This window comes from Eubalaena glacialis, chromosome 6 (genome assembly GCF_028564815.1).
Source record: "Eubalaena glacialis isolate mEubGla1 chromosome 6, mEubGla1.1.hap2.+ XY, whole genome shotgun sequence".
NCBI classification, from domain to species: domain Eukaryota; kingdom Metazoa; phylum Chordata; class Mammalia; order Artiodactyla; family Balaenidae; genus Eubalaena; species Eubalaena glacialis.
This window is the reverse complement of record NC_083721.1, coordinates 99808398-99823197: the sequence shown is the minus strand read 5'-3', so window position 1 is coordinate 99823197 and position 14800 is coordinate 99808398. Positions and strand designations below refer to the sequence as shown.

Sequence of the window (14800 nt, the reverse complement as noted above, 5' to 3'; positions counted from 1 at the left end):
TGCCAGTACCATATTGTCTTGATTACTGTAGCTTTGTAGTATCATCTGAAGTCAGGGAGTCTGCTTCCTCCTGCTCCGTTTTTTTCCCTCAAGATTGCTTTGGCTATTCGGAGTCTTTTGTGTCTCCATACAAATTTTAAGATTTTTTTGTTCTACTTCTGTAAAAAATGCCATTGGTAATTTGATAGGGATTACATTGAATCTATAGATTGCTTTGGGTAGATAGTCATTTTCACAATATTGATTCTTCCAATCCAAGAACGTAGTATATCTCTCCACCTGTTTGTATCATCTTTAATTTCTTTCATCAGTGTCTTATAGTTTTCTGCTTACAGGTCTTTTGTTTCCCTGGGTAGGTTTATTCCTAGGTATTTTATTCTTTTTGTTGCAATGGTAAATGGGAGTGCTTCCTTAATTTCTCTTTCAGATTTTTCATCATTAGTGTATAGGAATGCAAGAGATTTCTGTGCATTAATTTTGTATCCTGCAACTTTACCAAATTCACTGATTTGCTCCAGTTATTTTTTAGTGTCATCTTTAGGATTCTCTAAGTATAGTATCATGTCATCTGCAAACAGTGACAGTTTTCTTCTTCTTTTCCAATTTGTATTCCTTTTATTTCTTTTTCTCCTCTGATTGTCGTGGCTAGGACTTCCAAAACTATGTTGAATAATAGTGGCAAGAGTGGACATCCTTGTCTCGTTCCTGATCTTAGAGGAAATGGTTTCAGATTTTCACCATTGAGAATGATGTTTGCTTTGGGTTTGTCATATATGGCCTTTATTATGTTGAGGTAGGTTCCCTCTGTGCCCACTTTCTGGAGAGTTTTTATCCTAAATGGGTGTTGTATTTTGTCAAAAGCTTTTTCTGCACCTATTGAGATGATCATATGGTTTTTATTCTTCAGTATGTTAATATAGTGTATCACACTGATTGATTTGTGTATATTGAAGAACCCTTGCATCCCTGGGATATATCCCATTTGATCATGGTGTATGATCCTTTAATGTCTTGTCGGAGTCTGTTTGCTAGTATTTTGTTGAGGATTTTTGCATCTATGTTCATCAGTGATATTGGTCTGTAATTTTCTTTTTTTGTAGTACCTTTGTCTGGTTTTGGTATCAGGGAGATGGTGGCCTCGTGGAATGAGTTTAGGAGTGTTCCTTCCTCTGCAAGTTTTTGGAATAGTTTGAGAAGGATGGGTGTTAGCTCTTCTCTAAATGTTTGATAGAATTCACCTGTGAAGCCATCTTGTTCTGGACTTTTGTTTGTTGGAAGATTTTTAATCACAGTTTCAATTTCACTACTTGTGATTTGTCTGTTCATTCTTTCTATTTCTTCCAGGTTCAGTCTTGGAAAGTCATACCTTTCTAAAAATTTGTCCATTTCTTCCAGGTTGTCCATTTTATTGGCTTAGAGTTGCTTGTAGTAGTCTCTTAGGATGCTTTGTATTTCTGCGGTGTCTGTTGTAACTTCTCCTTTCTCATTTCTAATTTCCTTGATTTGAGTCCTCTCCTTCTTTTTCTTGATGAGTCTGGCTAACGGTTTATCAATTTTGTTTATCTTCTCAAAGAACCAGCTTTTAGTTTTATTGATCTTTGCTATTGCTTTCTTTGTTTCTATTTCATTTATTTCTGCTCTGATCTTTATGATTTCTTTCCTTCTACTAACTTTGCGTTTTGTTTGTTCTTCTTTCTCTAGTTCCTTTAGGTATAAGGTTAGACTGTTTATGTGAGATTTTTCTTGTTTCTTGAGGTAGGCTTGTATAGCTATAAACTTCCCTCTTAGAACTGCTTTTGCTGCAGCCCATAGGTTTTGGATCATTGTGTTTTCGTTGTCATTTGTCTCTAGATATTCTCTGATTTCCTCTTTGATTTCTTCAGTTATCTCTTGGTTATTTAGTAACGTATTGTTTAGCCTCCATGTGTTTGTGCTTTTTATGGTTTTTTTCCCTGTAATTGATTTCTAATCTCATAGCGTTGTGGTCAGAAAGGATACTTGATATGATTTCAATTTTCTTAAATTTAGTGAGGCTTGATTTGTGACCCAAGATGTGATCTATCCTGGAGAATGTTCCATGTGCACTTGAGAAGAAAGTGTAATCTGCTGTTTTAGATGGAATGTCCTATAAATATCAATTAAATCTATCCGGTCTATTGTGTCATTTAAAGCCTGTGCTTCCTTATTAATTTTCTGTCTAAATATCTGTCCATTGGTGTAAGTGAGGTGTTAAAGTCTCCCACTATTATTGTGTTACTGTTGATTTCCTCTTTTATAGCTCTTAGCATTTGCCTTATGTATTGAGGGGCTCCTATGTTGGGTGCATATATATTTATAATTGTTTTATGTTCTTCTTGGATTGATCCCTTGATCATTATGTTGTGTCCTTCCTTGTGTCTTATAACATTCTTTATTTTAAAGTCTATTTTATCTGATATGAGTATTGCTACTCCAGCTTTCTTTTGATTTCCATTTGTATGGAATATCTTTTTCCATCCCCTCATTTTCAGTCTGTATTTGTCCCTAGGTCTTAAGTGGGTCTCTTGTAGACCCCCTATATATAGGTCTTCTTTTTGTATCCATTCAGCAAGCCTGTGTCTTTTGGTTGGAGCATTTAATCCATTCACATTTAAGGTAATTATCGATATGTATGTTCCTATGACCATTTTCTTAATTGTTTTGGGTTTGTTTTTGTAGGTCCTTTTCTTCTCTTGTGTTTCCCACTTAGAGAAGTTCCCTTAGCATTTGTTGTAGAGCTGGTTTGGTGGTGCTGAATTCTCTTAGCTTTTGCTTGTCTGTAAAGCTTTTGATTTCTCCATTGAATGTGAATGAGATCTTTGCCGGGTAGAGTATCCTTGGTTGTAGGTTCTTCCCTTTCATCACTTTAAATATATCATGCCACTCCCTTCTGGCTTGTAGAGTTTCTGCTGAGAAATCAGCTGTTAACCTTATGGGAGTTCCCTTTTATGTTATTTGTTGTTTTTCCCTTGTTGCTTTTAACAATTTTTCTTTGTCTTTAATTTTTGTCAATTTGATTACTATGTGTCTCAGTGTGTTTCTCCTTGGGTTTATCCTGCCTGGGACTCTCTGTGCTTCCTGGAGTTGGGTGGCTATTTCATTTCCTATATTAGGGAAGTTTTCGACTATAATCTCTTCAAATATTTTCTCAGGTTCTTTCTCTCTCTGTTCTCCTTCTGGGACCCCTATAAGGCAAATGTTGTTGCATTTAATGTTGTCCCAGAGGTCTCTTAGGCTGTCTTTATTTCTTTTCATTCTTTTCTCTTTATTCTGATCCATGGCAGTGAGTTCCACCATTCTGTCTTCCAAGTCACTTATCCATTCTCCTGCCTCAGTTATTCTGCTATTGACTCCTTCTAGTGTATTTTTCATTACAGTTATTGCATTGTTCACCTCTGTTTGTTCTTTAATTCTTTTAGGTGTTTGTTCTTTAATTCTTCTAGGTCTTTGTTAAAAATTTCTTGCATTTTCTCGATCTTTGCCTCTGTTCTTTTTCCGAGGTCCTGGATCATCTTCACTATCATTATTCTGAATTCTTTTTCTGGAAGGTTGCCTATCTCCACTTCATTTAGTTGTTTTTCTGGGGTTTTATCTTGTTCCTTCATCTGGTACATAGCCGTCTGCCTTTTCATTTTGTCTATGTTTCTGTGAATGTGGTTTTCGTTCCACAGGCTGCAGGATTGTAGTTCCTCTTGCTTCTGCTGTCTGCCTTCTGGTGGATGAAGCTCTCTAGGAGGCTTGTGTAAGTTTCCTGATGGGAGGGACTGGTGGTGGGTAGAGCTAGGTGTTGCTTTGGTGGGCAGAGCTCAGTAAAACTTTTATCCACTTGTCTGCTGATGGGTGGGGCTGGGTTCCCTCCCAGTTGGTTGTTTGGTCTGAGGCGACCCAACACTGGAGCCTACCCGGCTCTTTGGTGGGGCTAATGGCCGACTCTGGGAGGGCTCACACCAAGGAGTACTTCCCAGAATTTCTGCTGCCAGTGTCCTTGTCCTCATAGTGAGCCACAGCCACCCCCACCTCTGCAGGAGACCCTCCAACCCTAGCAGGTAGGTCTGTTTCAGTCTCCTATGGGGTCACTGCTCCTTCCCCTGGGTGCCAATGCACACACTATTTTGTGTGTGCCCTCCAAGAGGTAGTCTCTGTTTTCCCCAGTCCTTTTTAAGTCCTGCAATCAAATCCCACTAGCCTTCGAAGTCTGATTCTCTAGGAATTCCTCCTCCCCTTGCTGGACTCCCAGGTTGGGAAGCCTGACGTGAGGCTCAGAACCTTCACTTCAGTGGGTGGACTTCTGTGGTATAACTGTTCTCCAGTTTGTGAGTCACCCACCCAGCAGTTACGGGATTTGATTTTATTGTGATTGCACCCCTCCTACTGTCTTATTGTGGCTTCTCCTTTGTCTTTGGATGTGGGGTATCTTTTTCAGTGAGTTCCAGTGTCTTCCTGTTGATGATTGTTCAGCAGTTAGTTGTGACTCCAGTGCTCTCGCAAGACAGAGTGAGCGCACATCCTCCTACTCTGCCATCTTGAACCAATCTTCAAAAAAAATAATTTTAAATCAACTCCAACAATGCATAAGAAGAATTTGGTTGGTTCAACTTCTGAAAATTAATTAATGTAAACAAGGGGGACCCAACCCCTGGGCCTGTAAGGAACCAGGCTGCACAGCAGGAGGTGAGCAGCGGGCAAGCAAGCAAAGCTTCATCTGTTGCTCCCCATCGCTCCCCATCACTCACATTACTGCCTCAACCATACCCCACACCCACCCCTGCCCCATCCGTGGAAAAACTGTCTTCCACGAAACCAGTCCCTGGTGCCAAAAAGGTTGGGTAATGCTGATGTAAACCATCATACCAATAGGCTTAAAAAGAAAAATCACATGATTATACCAACAGATGCAAAAAAAAAAAAAAACCCATGACAAAATCCAACACCCACTTATGATTAAAAACTCTCAGTAAAATAAGAATAGAGGGGAACTTCCTTCACTTGACAAAAAATATCTACAGAAAACATGGAGCTACTATCATACTTAATAGTGAGAATCTTGACTCTTTCTTACTAAGGTCAGGTACAAGGCAAGGATGTTCCCTCTCATCACTCCTTTTCAACATTATATGGAAGCTCTGCCTAATGCAATAAGACAAGTAAAGGGGAAAAGGCATAAAGGTTGGGAACAAAGGAATAAAACTGTCTTTGCTAGCAGATGACATGATCCTCTATGTAGAAAATCTTAAAGAATTGACCAAAAAAATCTCCTGGAACTAAGAAGCGATTATTGCAGGATTGCAGGATACAAAGTTAATATACAAAAGTCAATCATTTTCCTATACAGCAGCAATGAACAAGAGGAATTTGGAAATAATACCACAATACAATTTACATTAGCATCCACAAAGCTGAAATAATATAAATCTAATAAAATATGTAGAAGATCTATATGAGGTAAAGTACAAAACTCTGCTGAATGAAATCAAAGACTAAATAAATGAGAGATATTCCATGTTCATGGTTAGGAAGACTTAATATTGTCTAGATCTCAGTTCTTTCCAAGTTAATCTATATGTTTCATGCAATTCAAATCAAAATCCCAATAAGTTACTTTGTGGATGGATATCAACAAACTGATTCTAAAGTTTATAGAGAAAGACCACATACTCAGATGTAGCAACACAATATTGCAGAAGAAGAACAAATCAGAGGATTGACACTACCTGACTTCACAACTTACTATAAAGCTGCAATAATCAAAACAGTATGATACTGGTAAAAGAATAGACAACCAGATCAGTGGAACAAAATAGAGAGCACAAAATTAGACTACATAAATATAGTCAACTGATCTTTGACAAAAAAGCAAAGGCAATACAATGGAGAAAAGATAATCTTTTCAACAAATGGTCCTTGAACAACTGGACATCCACATATAAAAATATGAATTTGGACACAGACTTTACACTTTTCACAAAAACTAACTTGAAATGGATCACAGACCTAAATATAAAACACAAAACTATAAAACTCAAAGAAGATAACATAGGAGAAAATTTAAATAACCTTGGGTTTGATGATGACTTTTTAGATAAAACACCAAAGGTATAGTACATGAAAAAATAACTGAAAGCTAGACTTCATTAAATTTAAAATTTTCTGGTCTGCAAAAGACACTGTCAGGAGAATAAAAAGACAAGCCAAGATCGGGAGAAAATATTTTCAAAAGACATATTTGATGAATCACTGTTACCCAAAATACACAAAGAACACTTAAAATTCAACAATAAGAAAACAAGCAACCCAATTTAAAAAATGGGCCAAAGACATTAACAGACACCTCACTAAGGAAGGTAAACAAATGGCAAGTAAGCATTTGAAAAGATGCTTCCCATATCATATGTCATCAAGGAAATACAAAGTAAAACAAAAATGTGACACTACACATCTATTAGAGTGGACTAAATCTAGAACACTGACAACACCAAATGCTGACAAGGATGTGGAGCAATAGGAACTCTCATTCTTTGATGGTGGGAAAGTAAGATGGTACAGCCACTTTAGAAGGCAATTGACAATTTTTTTTACAAAACTAAATATACTCTTACCATATAATCCAGCCACCATGCTCTTTGATGTTTACCCAAAGGGGTTGAAAACTCATGTCCACACGAAAGCCTGCACACAAATGTTTATAGTTGCTTTATTCATAATTGCCAGTACTTGGAAGCAACTAAGATGTCCTTCAGCAGGTGAATGGATAAATAATCTGCAGTACATCCATACAATGGAATATTATTCAGTGTTCTAAAAAAATAAGCTATCAAGACATTAAGATACATAGAGGAAATGTAAATGCATACTACTGAGTAATAGAAGCCAATCTGAAAAGTCTACATACCATATGATTCCAATTATATGACACTCTGAAAAAACTAAACTATGTAGACAGTAAAAATATCAGTGGTTGCCAGGGGTTAGGGGAGGGTGGGATAAATAGGTGGAGCACAGAGGATTTTTATGATGCTATAACGATAGACATATTATACACATGTCTAAACTCTTAAAATGTATAACACCAAGAGTTATCCCTTATATAAACTGTGATTACACTTGATGGTAAGGATGTGTCAATATAGTTTTATCAAGTGTAACAAACATACCATTCTACTGGGGAATGTGGATAAAGGAAGAGGTTATGCATGTGAGGGACAGGAGTATACAGAATATTTCTGTACCTTCTTCTTAATTTTGCTATGAACCTAAAAATGCTCTTTAAAAAAAAAAATTCTTTTTTTTAAATAGTCTTAAAAAAATAGCTGAGACTGTGTTAATGAGAGAGGCTGAGGAAAGGGTCATCTTTTACCCTGCTGATGGATTTAATGCAGCTTTTATGCAGAAAATTTGACAACATCTGTCAAGGTTACTGTCATAAATACTCTCTGACCCACTAATTCCAGTTCTAGAAATTTATCCCACAGATATTTCCTCACTAGTGCCAAAATTTGTGCATTCAAGGTAAAAAATTACTACATTATTTGTAATACAAAAATACTGGAATCCATCTAAACACCCATAAGAACTGATTAATAAAGTTTGGCACACCCATTTAATAGAATACCATGCAGCTGACAAAAAGAAAGAGGATACTCTGGATAAGGAGATAAATAAAATGATCTTTCGGCTGTATTGTTGGGTGGAAAATCAATGTACGGAGCAGTGTTTCTGTGCAAAGAGCATTTAAAATAATAACTATTCTTAAATATTAAGAATTATTATATACATCTATTTAAAAGTGAGTATACATATTTACTTGTATATGAATACAACAGCCCTTAAAGGGTGCTCATGGATCTCATGAACAGTTTGCCTCCAGGGAAGGAAACTGGTAGGTATAAACAGGGATAAGAGGAAATTTTCACTGTATACCCTTTGTCCATTTGAGTTTTATAACACTGAAATGTATTATTCCTTCCAAGTAATCACATTTAAATAAGTGTGTGTGTGTGTGTGTGTGTGTGTGTGTGTTGGTTTAACCTTAAGGCTAAGGTGTTTCCCACATCTCCATCAAGTGACCAGAGCTCATAGCCTCAGTATTGACATGTAAAGAAGGACAGCCTTAAGCTGACCAGTGAAGAAAAGCCACGTTAACTGAAGGCTGGTCACTTGGAGCCCAGCAGTAAGCAGGCAAACAGAAAGTTTTCACTAGTGTTCATCCAGTTCTGTTCAATTAGAAGCTCATTGATTTTGCCTTAAATACAAGCACTAAAGAGGTGCTTGTACGGGGGGGATAAATTTCCCTCAAGCTTGTCCCCTTCCCTCTGCTCAGATATTACACTTCCCACAGGAACTACCAATTGAATTGGTTAGATTCTCAAATATCTCAATTCCCCCAAAATCGTATGCAGAAAGGAGGACAGGAGATGCATTGTCACTAAAAAATTATACCCCAGTCCCATTTTTAATGAATGATTGGCATCATGTTTCCTGTGAGAGTGTGAGAGTTGGTCCTCAAGAAAAAACACTACTCTGGATAAAGTAAAGGAGGTCTAATCTTCAAATTTTCAAAGCCAACATCCCATGCTGAATTACAGAAGCCCTGTCAGGGATCTCAGGAGTCCTGCTGGAGGCCGCCAGGCAGCCATTGTCTGACAGGTCTCTTTACGTACGTATGTGATTAATGTGTTTACTCTTAGAGATCAGGTAAAATGGGAAGATTCAGGAGGCCATTTTTGTATCAAATTGTCTCATACGCATATATTGTAACCTAGAAATTCATTCTCAAGATTTTACCTTACAGAGATAAAGTCATGAGTGTGAATATATTTATGCATAAAGAAATGCATAATAGCAAAATGCTCATTAAGGCAAATGGATCAGTAAATTATGATACATACACACAATAAGACACTGTGCTGCCTTTTAAAAATGATGAAGTAGATCTACATTTAGGTACAAGGAAATAATTCCAATATGTTTTAGAATAAGAAAGTAGGTTACAGAACCATATTCAGGTGAAATAGTCTATGCACAGAGAGATATTTAGAAGATATTTAGATATTTTGATGATGTTTCAGCAATATTTAATTCTTTATCTGAACTTACTGCATTGTTTTAATCTCTTATAATAAGCAAGTAATGTTTTACAAAAAATAAATTATTTCAATGAGAAAAATAGTAAATATCATTGTCTGTCAAGATTTGATGATACCGATGTATTTAGCCTGACGATAAATATGTCTAGATGCAAAACACACTGAAACATTACCTATTTTACCAAAACACATAAACCCACATCATTAGGATGAGAGCCATGGTGATAAGTCAGAAATTTTGTCTATTCCAGTTTATATGTTACCTACAAATACATTTTTAAAGTTCCCCAGCATTCATGGGTTTTTAAGAAAAGCTTTATTTAAGAATTCTATGCAAAGACAGTTCATTAGAACTACCTCCAGGATATTGAGTGACTTTGATTCTTTTAAAATTGTGCATTCCAGGGACTCCCTCAACCTGTCCCAACTTGTTCTGCCACTAGCTGTGAGGGCAAGCTTTGCTGGGTGAAATAAAGCATAAGGTTCCTCTTCAAAGGCCCTGTGTGGCTTAACATCACTTTCTTAGATTAGGATGTGAGGGTACCAAAAGGCAGGAAGATAAAGAAAAGTCACAGAAATATGCCATGTCACTTTCATATAGAAATATTGGTAGGTTCCCACTGATGACCAAATAGAATGAAATAATAGTAAAGTGTCAGCAACATGTTGAAATGACAACGGAAGGGAAGGTTTTCATTAGATTCAGATAAAAGGAAAGTCTTTCAAAAAGACACCAAACCAAATAACCAAAGAGCAAGCACCAGTGGACTGAAAAAGCATGGGTTCATTTTGAACTTAGAATTAGAAATAGCAGTAAAAGGAATCGAACATCCATTGGTGCTCAGAAGAGTGTTGGGAGTTGTAGCAAAACACAGAAGTGGAAGACAAGGATCTTTCCCTTCCATCAAACATGGGAGGGGAGAAAGTGAGAATTTAGCTAAGTGTTTAACTGGAAAACAACTAGAAATGTAACCGACACGCAGAGAGGGGAGAGAGGTATGGCAGGAGATGTCCCTTGACATCCGAGAGACCGCGGATGTCGAGAGGACCAGAGATGAGCCCCGGAACTGAAAGTTTACCAGCAGGAACTTCAATGGCAGAGAAGAGAAGGGGCAGAAAAAAACTCTTCATCACCTCAAGGGACCAGAGACAAAGCCCAATTCAGGGGCCCCTCCGCCTTTCTAACTCTTCCCAACATCTGCTTTCATATGACACATGGGTAAAATAAAGAGTAAGAAATATCAAGATGTTAATAAGAAAAAGAGGTGTCCTAAAGCATCACCCTTCAACCTGAGAGGTATGGGGGAGCGGGGGAGACTTGCCAGGGCTGGCCGCCTGGGAGGAAGGAGGACGACTGCCAAGAGGCAGGACACAGTAAGGCAATGCTGCAGAGATACCTGTTGTTACCATTATTACGTCTATGCTCACACCACCCCCGCCCTGCCACACACACACTTTTGAAAGTCAATAAACTGAAGCTTAGACACGATAAATAGTCTGCCCAACATTTGAACTCACATTTCTCTAACTCAGCAGTTCTCAAAACTTTTGATCTCAGAATCCCTTTACACTACTAAAAATTATTGAAGAATCCAAATAGCTTCTATTTATGTGGGCAATAGAGACAGAGACAGAGGTAGAGATAAAGACAGAGACAGACACAGAAACATATATATTTACCAAAGTAGAAATGTAAACTGAGAAATTGTTAAAACACAGGAATACAAAAGCACGCATTCCTTTAGCCATCAGAGCAACGATGTCCTCACTCATCATATAGCCTCTAGAAAACTCCATTGTACACTCATGAAACTAGAGAGGAAAAAGTAAACAGCAAGTTAATATTATAATGAAAAGAGCTGTGATCTTGAAGATCCTCTGAAAGGATCTGACTTCCCCAGGGATCTGAGATCACGCTGTGAAAACTGCTGTTCTAACCTCAAGTCTATATTTTTCCAAGACTAGACCTTGGTACATTGAGTGAATGACCTTCACAATCTGGCTCTAAGCTCCCTTCACTGCCTCAAGTCCCACAGTTTTTGCTAAGTATCCCCAAACTAGCCATACCGGAATAAACCCTCTCCCTGAAAAACTAATGTAGAGTCTGTGCTCAAGCTTCTTTGCAGGTGGCCATGTTGTACCTTCTGTCTGGAACTACTTCCTTCTCTCCTGTTAGGGGTTCCCACTCTAGATTTCAGGGCTCTGCTGAATGTCACCCACCCCAGCCCCAGCCAGATTTGATCACTTTCCAAGGATAGCACTTTGCTTTTACCCCTATTCATTTTACTCTACTCCATTGTTTCCCTGTGAGTTGGTCACGTGTCTGCTTCCTCTTCTTTCACCCCACAGGCCTGTAACGAGCACCTACCCAGCAGTGAGCTCTTGGAAGACGCCCAGAACCTGAGTCTCCCTGAACTACGGGGGCGAAGAAACTATGTGGCACCTGAATCTTTGATCCCTCATTCCTGGCGCCTGAAACTTATTCAAAACTGTTTTATTTGCTTTGTCTAATTATTCTGAAATGATAAATTATCACTGGCTGATGGGACTGTGGGCGATATTGTTTTCTTTGCACTTGACTGCAACATATTTTTACAATTATAAATGTTATACAACGTTAAAGTGTTTCTCTATAACTTAGCTGCTAATAGTCAGGAAACACTTAAGTATGACACACAGCTCTATGTGCTTTATATACATATTAATGCATTTAATTATTTATACTTTTAACAGCAGAAATAAGTAGAGGCATGAATATCCAACTCATTTGTACAGAGATTCTTTCTACATAATATTCCATATGTGCATAGTCTATTGTTGCCTATAACTTGCATATCCTTGTGTTATCTCGGCTTTATCTTCATGTTCCAAATGGAAGATTCCAGACCTTCTTTGTGTCCCATTTCCTGAATTCCTCATGGAAGATTGCTCATTTTATGGTCAAGCAATAGCAGATCGTAACATCAACACACAAACCTAGCCCTTTAACTTTGCAGATCTCAATTAGCAGAATGTTCTCCTGGAAACAAATACATCTCTCAGTGGCCACCAGGGAGTCGCATTAACTGGTTGCGTTCATAAAGTTCAGTAAAACATTTACGAGGGAATGTTCTCCCCGAAGATGGAAATCAAAATGGATCGTTTTGTAAAGGATTTTTATCTCCTCGAATACCCGGAAAAGAGAGTGTTTGAAGCAGTGACATGACACACTACTCATTACTAACAAAGGGCTCTCCTCCCCTTGCACCCAATCTCAACTACTCATTTCTGTGTGGATGCAGGAGATTCTGTAGCAAGGAAGGAAAGAATGGGTTGGAGTTACTGTTTAATTGGCCGCCAGCTGGATACTGGCTGTCTGCTTGGCTCCTGCTGTGCTGTGACTGTCAGGCCTGAGGTGATCACGGTCGCAGACTAAGCTCCATGGGTGCCCGCGCACTCTGTGATATCCACAGGCTGGCCCTCCCTATCCTCTAAGAAGGCCTGTGGTCCTTGCGGCATCTCCACCCCAGAGGAGCCCGCTTCCTCATTGACATGCAGGGAGCGCTCCCATAAGCAAAAGCTGCAAAGCGTCATTACCGTGGTCGGGAGACAAACAACACTCGCACAGCATACCAAGTGGCACCACATTTAACTGAATCATTTTATTATGAATACATTCCGGGCTGCCACTGTGAGCCACTTGCCTAAACTATGCCGGCAAAATGGATCTTTGCTAATTACATTTCATGCATATTTCAGATCTTTCCATGGGGATGCAGGAGGATGGTGTTCATAAAAGGGAATTTTACAGCCAGGTTCACTTGCATTTGGCATTAAAACCCAAACTAGTGGGTAACAAAGATAAGTTCAATTACATTCCATGTTGTGTTTGTTTTAGCTGGAATGTTTCCTCCTAGTAACTCTATCAGTGCTGCTGTGGTCACTGGTTGAAAATGAAATCACTCTTCAAATCCACCTGAATACATATTATTGCAGAAATGCACACAGTTATTAAATCATTTCTTTTCCACATTTCCTTTTCTATATTTGTCCTTAGATTGAATTAAGGAAATGAGCCTCTGGATGTGGGGACATGTCAGGAGAGTGACAGAAAAACATCATTACCTGCTTCAAGACTGAATTGTAAAGCACACAAGTGACTGCTTTCTTGTGGCTTTTCACCCTCTTGCTGGAATCACTTTTCATTGCCAGCAATGCTAGCTGGTTATTAAATGAGATGAAAAGTCGTCCGTGGGCTTCATCAAAGTGGAAGAGACATCTGAAGTCCTGACTTTTAGAGAAAGAACAAGCTATCCTCTGGAGGGATAACTGGTGCTGAATATCCCAGAGTCTCAAAACCTGCATGAAAAGTAACAAAGTCACATGAATATGTCAAGAATAATTCTAATTTTTTAGCCAGATTTTCTCTAGCTCACCCTCGATTTCTTTGGATACATAGACACACACATCTCCCATACAGATCCTGATATCCCATGGGATAGGAATTCCTAGAGTAATCATTATGATCAGCCAAAGATGTCCTCTTCTACCTTTTGATTCTATCCTACTCTCTTTTCCTACGTGAGCCTCTTCGTATACCACTTTGTCCAGGGTAAATGGCCCCAGTTCTTTCAACATCATAACATCATTTTTAGATCCCCCTCCACCATGGCAGCCTCTTGATTCTCTCACTTTGTCTTTTTTTTTCCATTTTCTCTCCAGGGGAGGATGGTCATCCAGGCCTTGTTTACTTTTTTAAAAATATAATAAGATATGTCCATGATGTAAAATGCAATAGCACCAAAGGGATTTTTCTTCAACCCATCCCTCTCGGCCTCAAGTCCCACTCCTCAGAGACAGCCTTCTTTAACTCTTTTTGAGTTATGGTTTTCTCCATAACACCAAATAATAGCTCTGTGTGTGTGTGTGTGTGTGTGTGTGTGTGTGTGTGTGAACATAGCATATATTAATCATACATTGAATGACACTCTCCTCTGAAAGTAATGCAGTTACTTACACTCATTTTCTCCCTTTCTCTTCCCATTGCCCCAATCTAAACATTGTATTTTTTTAGTCCTATTGTTATTGTGCTTTAAAATAATATACTTACACATTAATTACTGCACTATCAATATAAGACAGTATCTCTCTGCTCACTAATATGTAAAATGAATACCTTAGTGTCCTCAAGGACCTGTTTAAGCAAAGTGCTCAGAATTGAGCCATATTTCAGGTGTGTTCTAACCACTGTTACAGGCACTGTGACTTCTTTAAAGCAGCCTACTTTTACATGAGCTGATTAAAAATCTTATTCCCATGAACAAATAATCAAGCCAGACATCTACCATCCTACCTTCAAAAATCTGATGTTGTAAGCTAAAACTAGGATTTTTCTAGTTTCAAAGTGTAAAGACATAATTTTGAATCCTAATTCTATTATATTGATAATTCCTCCCTGATTTGTCCACACATCCCATGGAATACAGTAGATGGTCAATACATATTTTCTTAATTTGTTGAAGGTTGTGGTTCATTTAACAACTATGTTTTTATCCCACTCACTGTTAAAAATATTAGCTAGGATAAGTCCAAAAATATAACACTTCCATAAAAAAGCTTGTCTCACTTCTACATGGTTATTTACCCAATTGCAGATCTCATCTAATTCACAATGAAATTTTATGAGACTTTTTCAAACATCTTGCAGAAATGAGTATGCT

The 14800-nt window shown here is 38.2% G+C and overlaps 1 protein-coding gene across 1 annotated transcript in view; it reads right to left on the bottom strand.

Annotated features, from left to right (window-relative positions):
• The window catches only part of WDR49 (WD repeat domain 49), a 146178-nt gene that overhangs the window by 70983 nt on the left and 60395 nt on the right, over positions 1-14800 (bottom strand). The window contains 1 exon segment of the mRNA XM_061192758.1: positions 13206-13439. Within this exon segment, the coding sequence (XP_061048741.1) occupies positions 13206-13439 (234 nt within the window).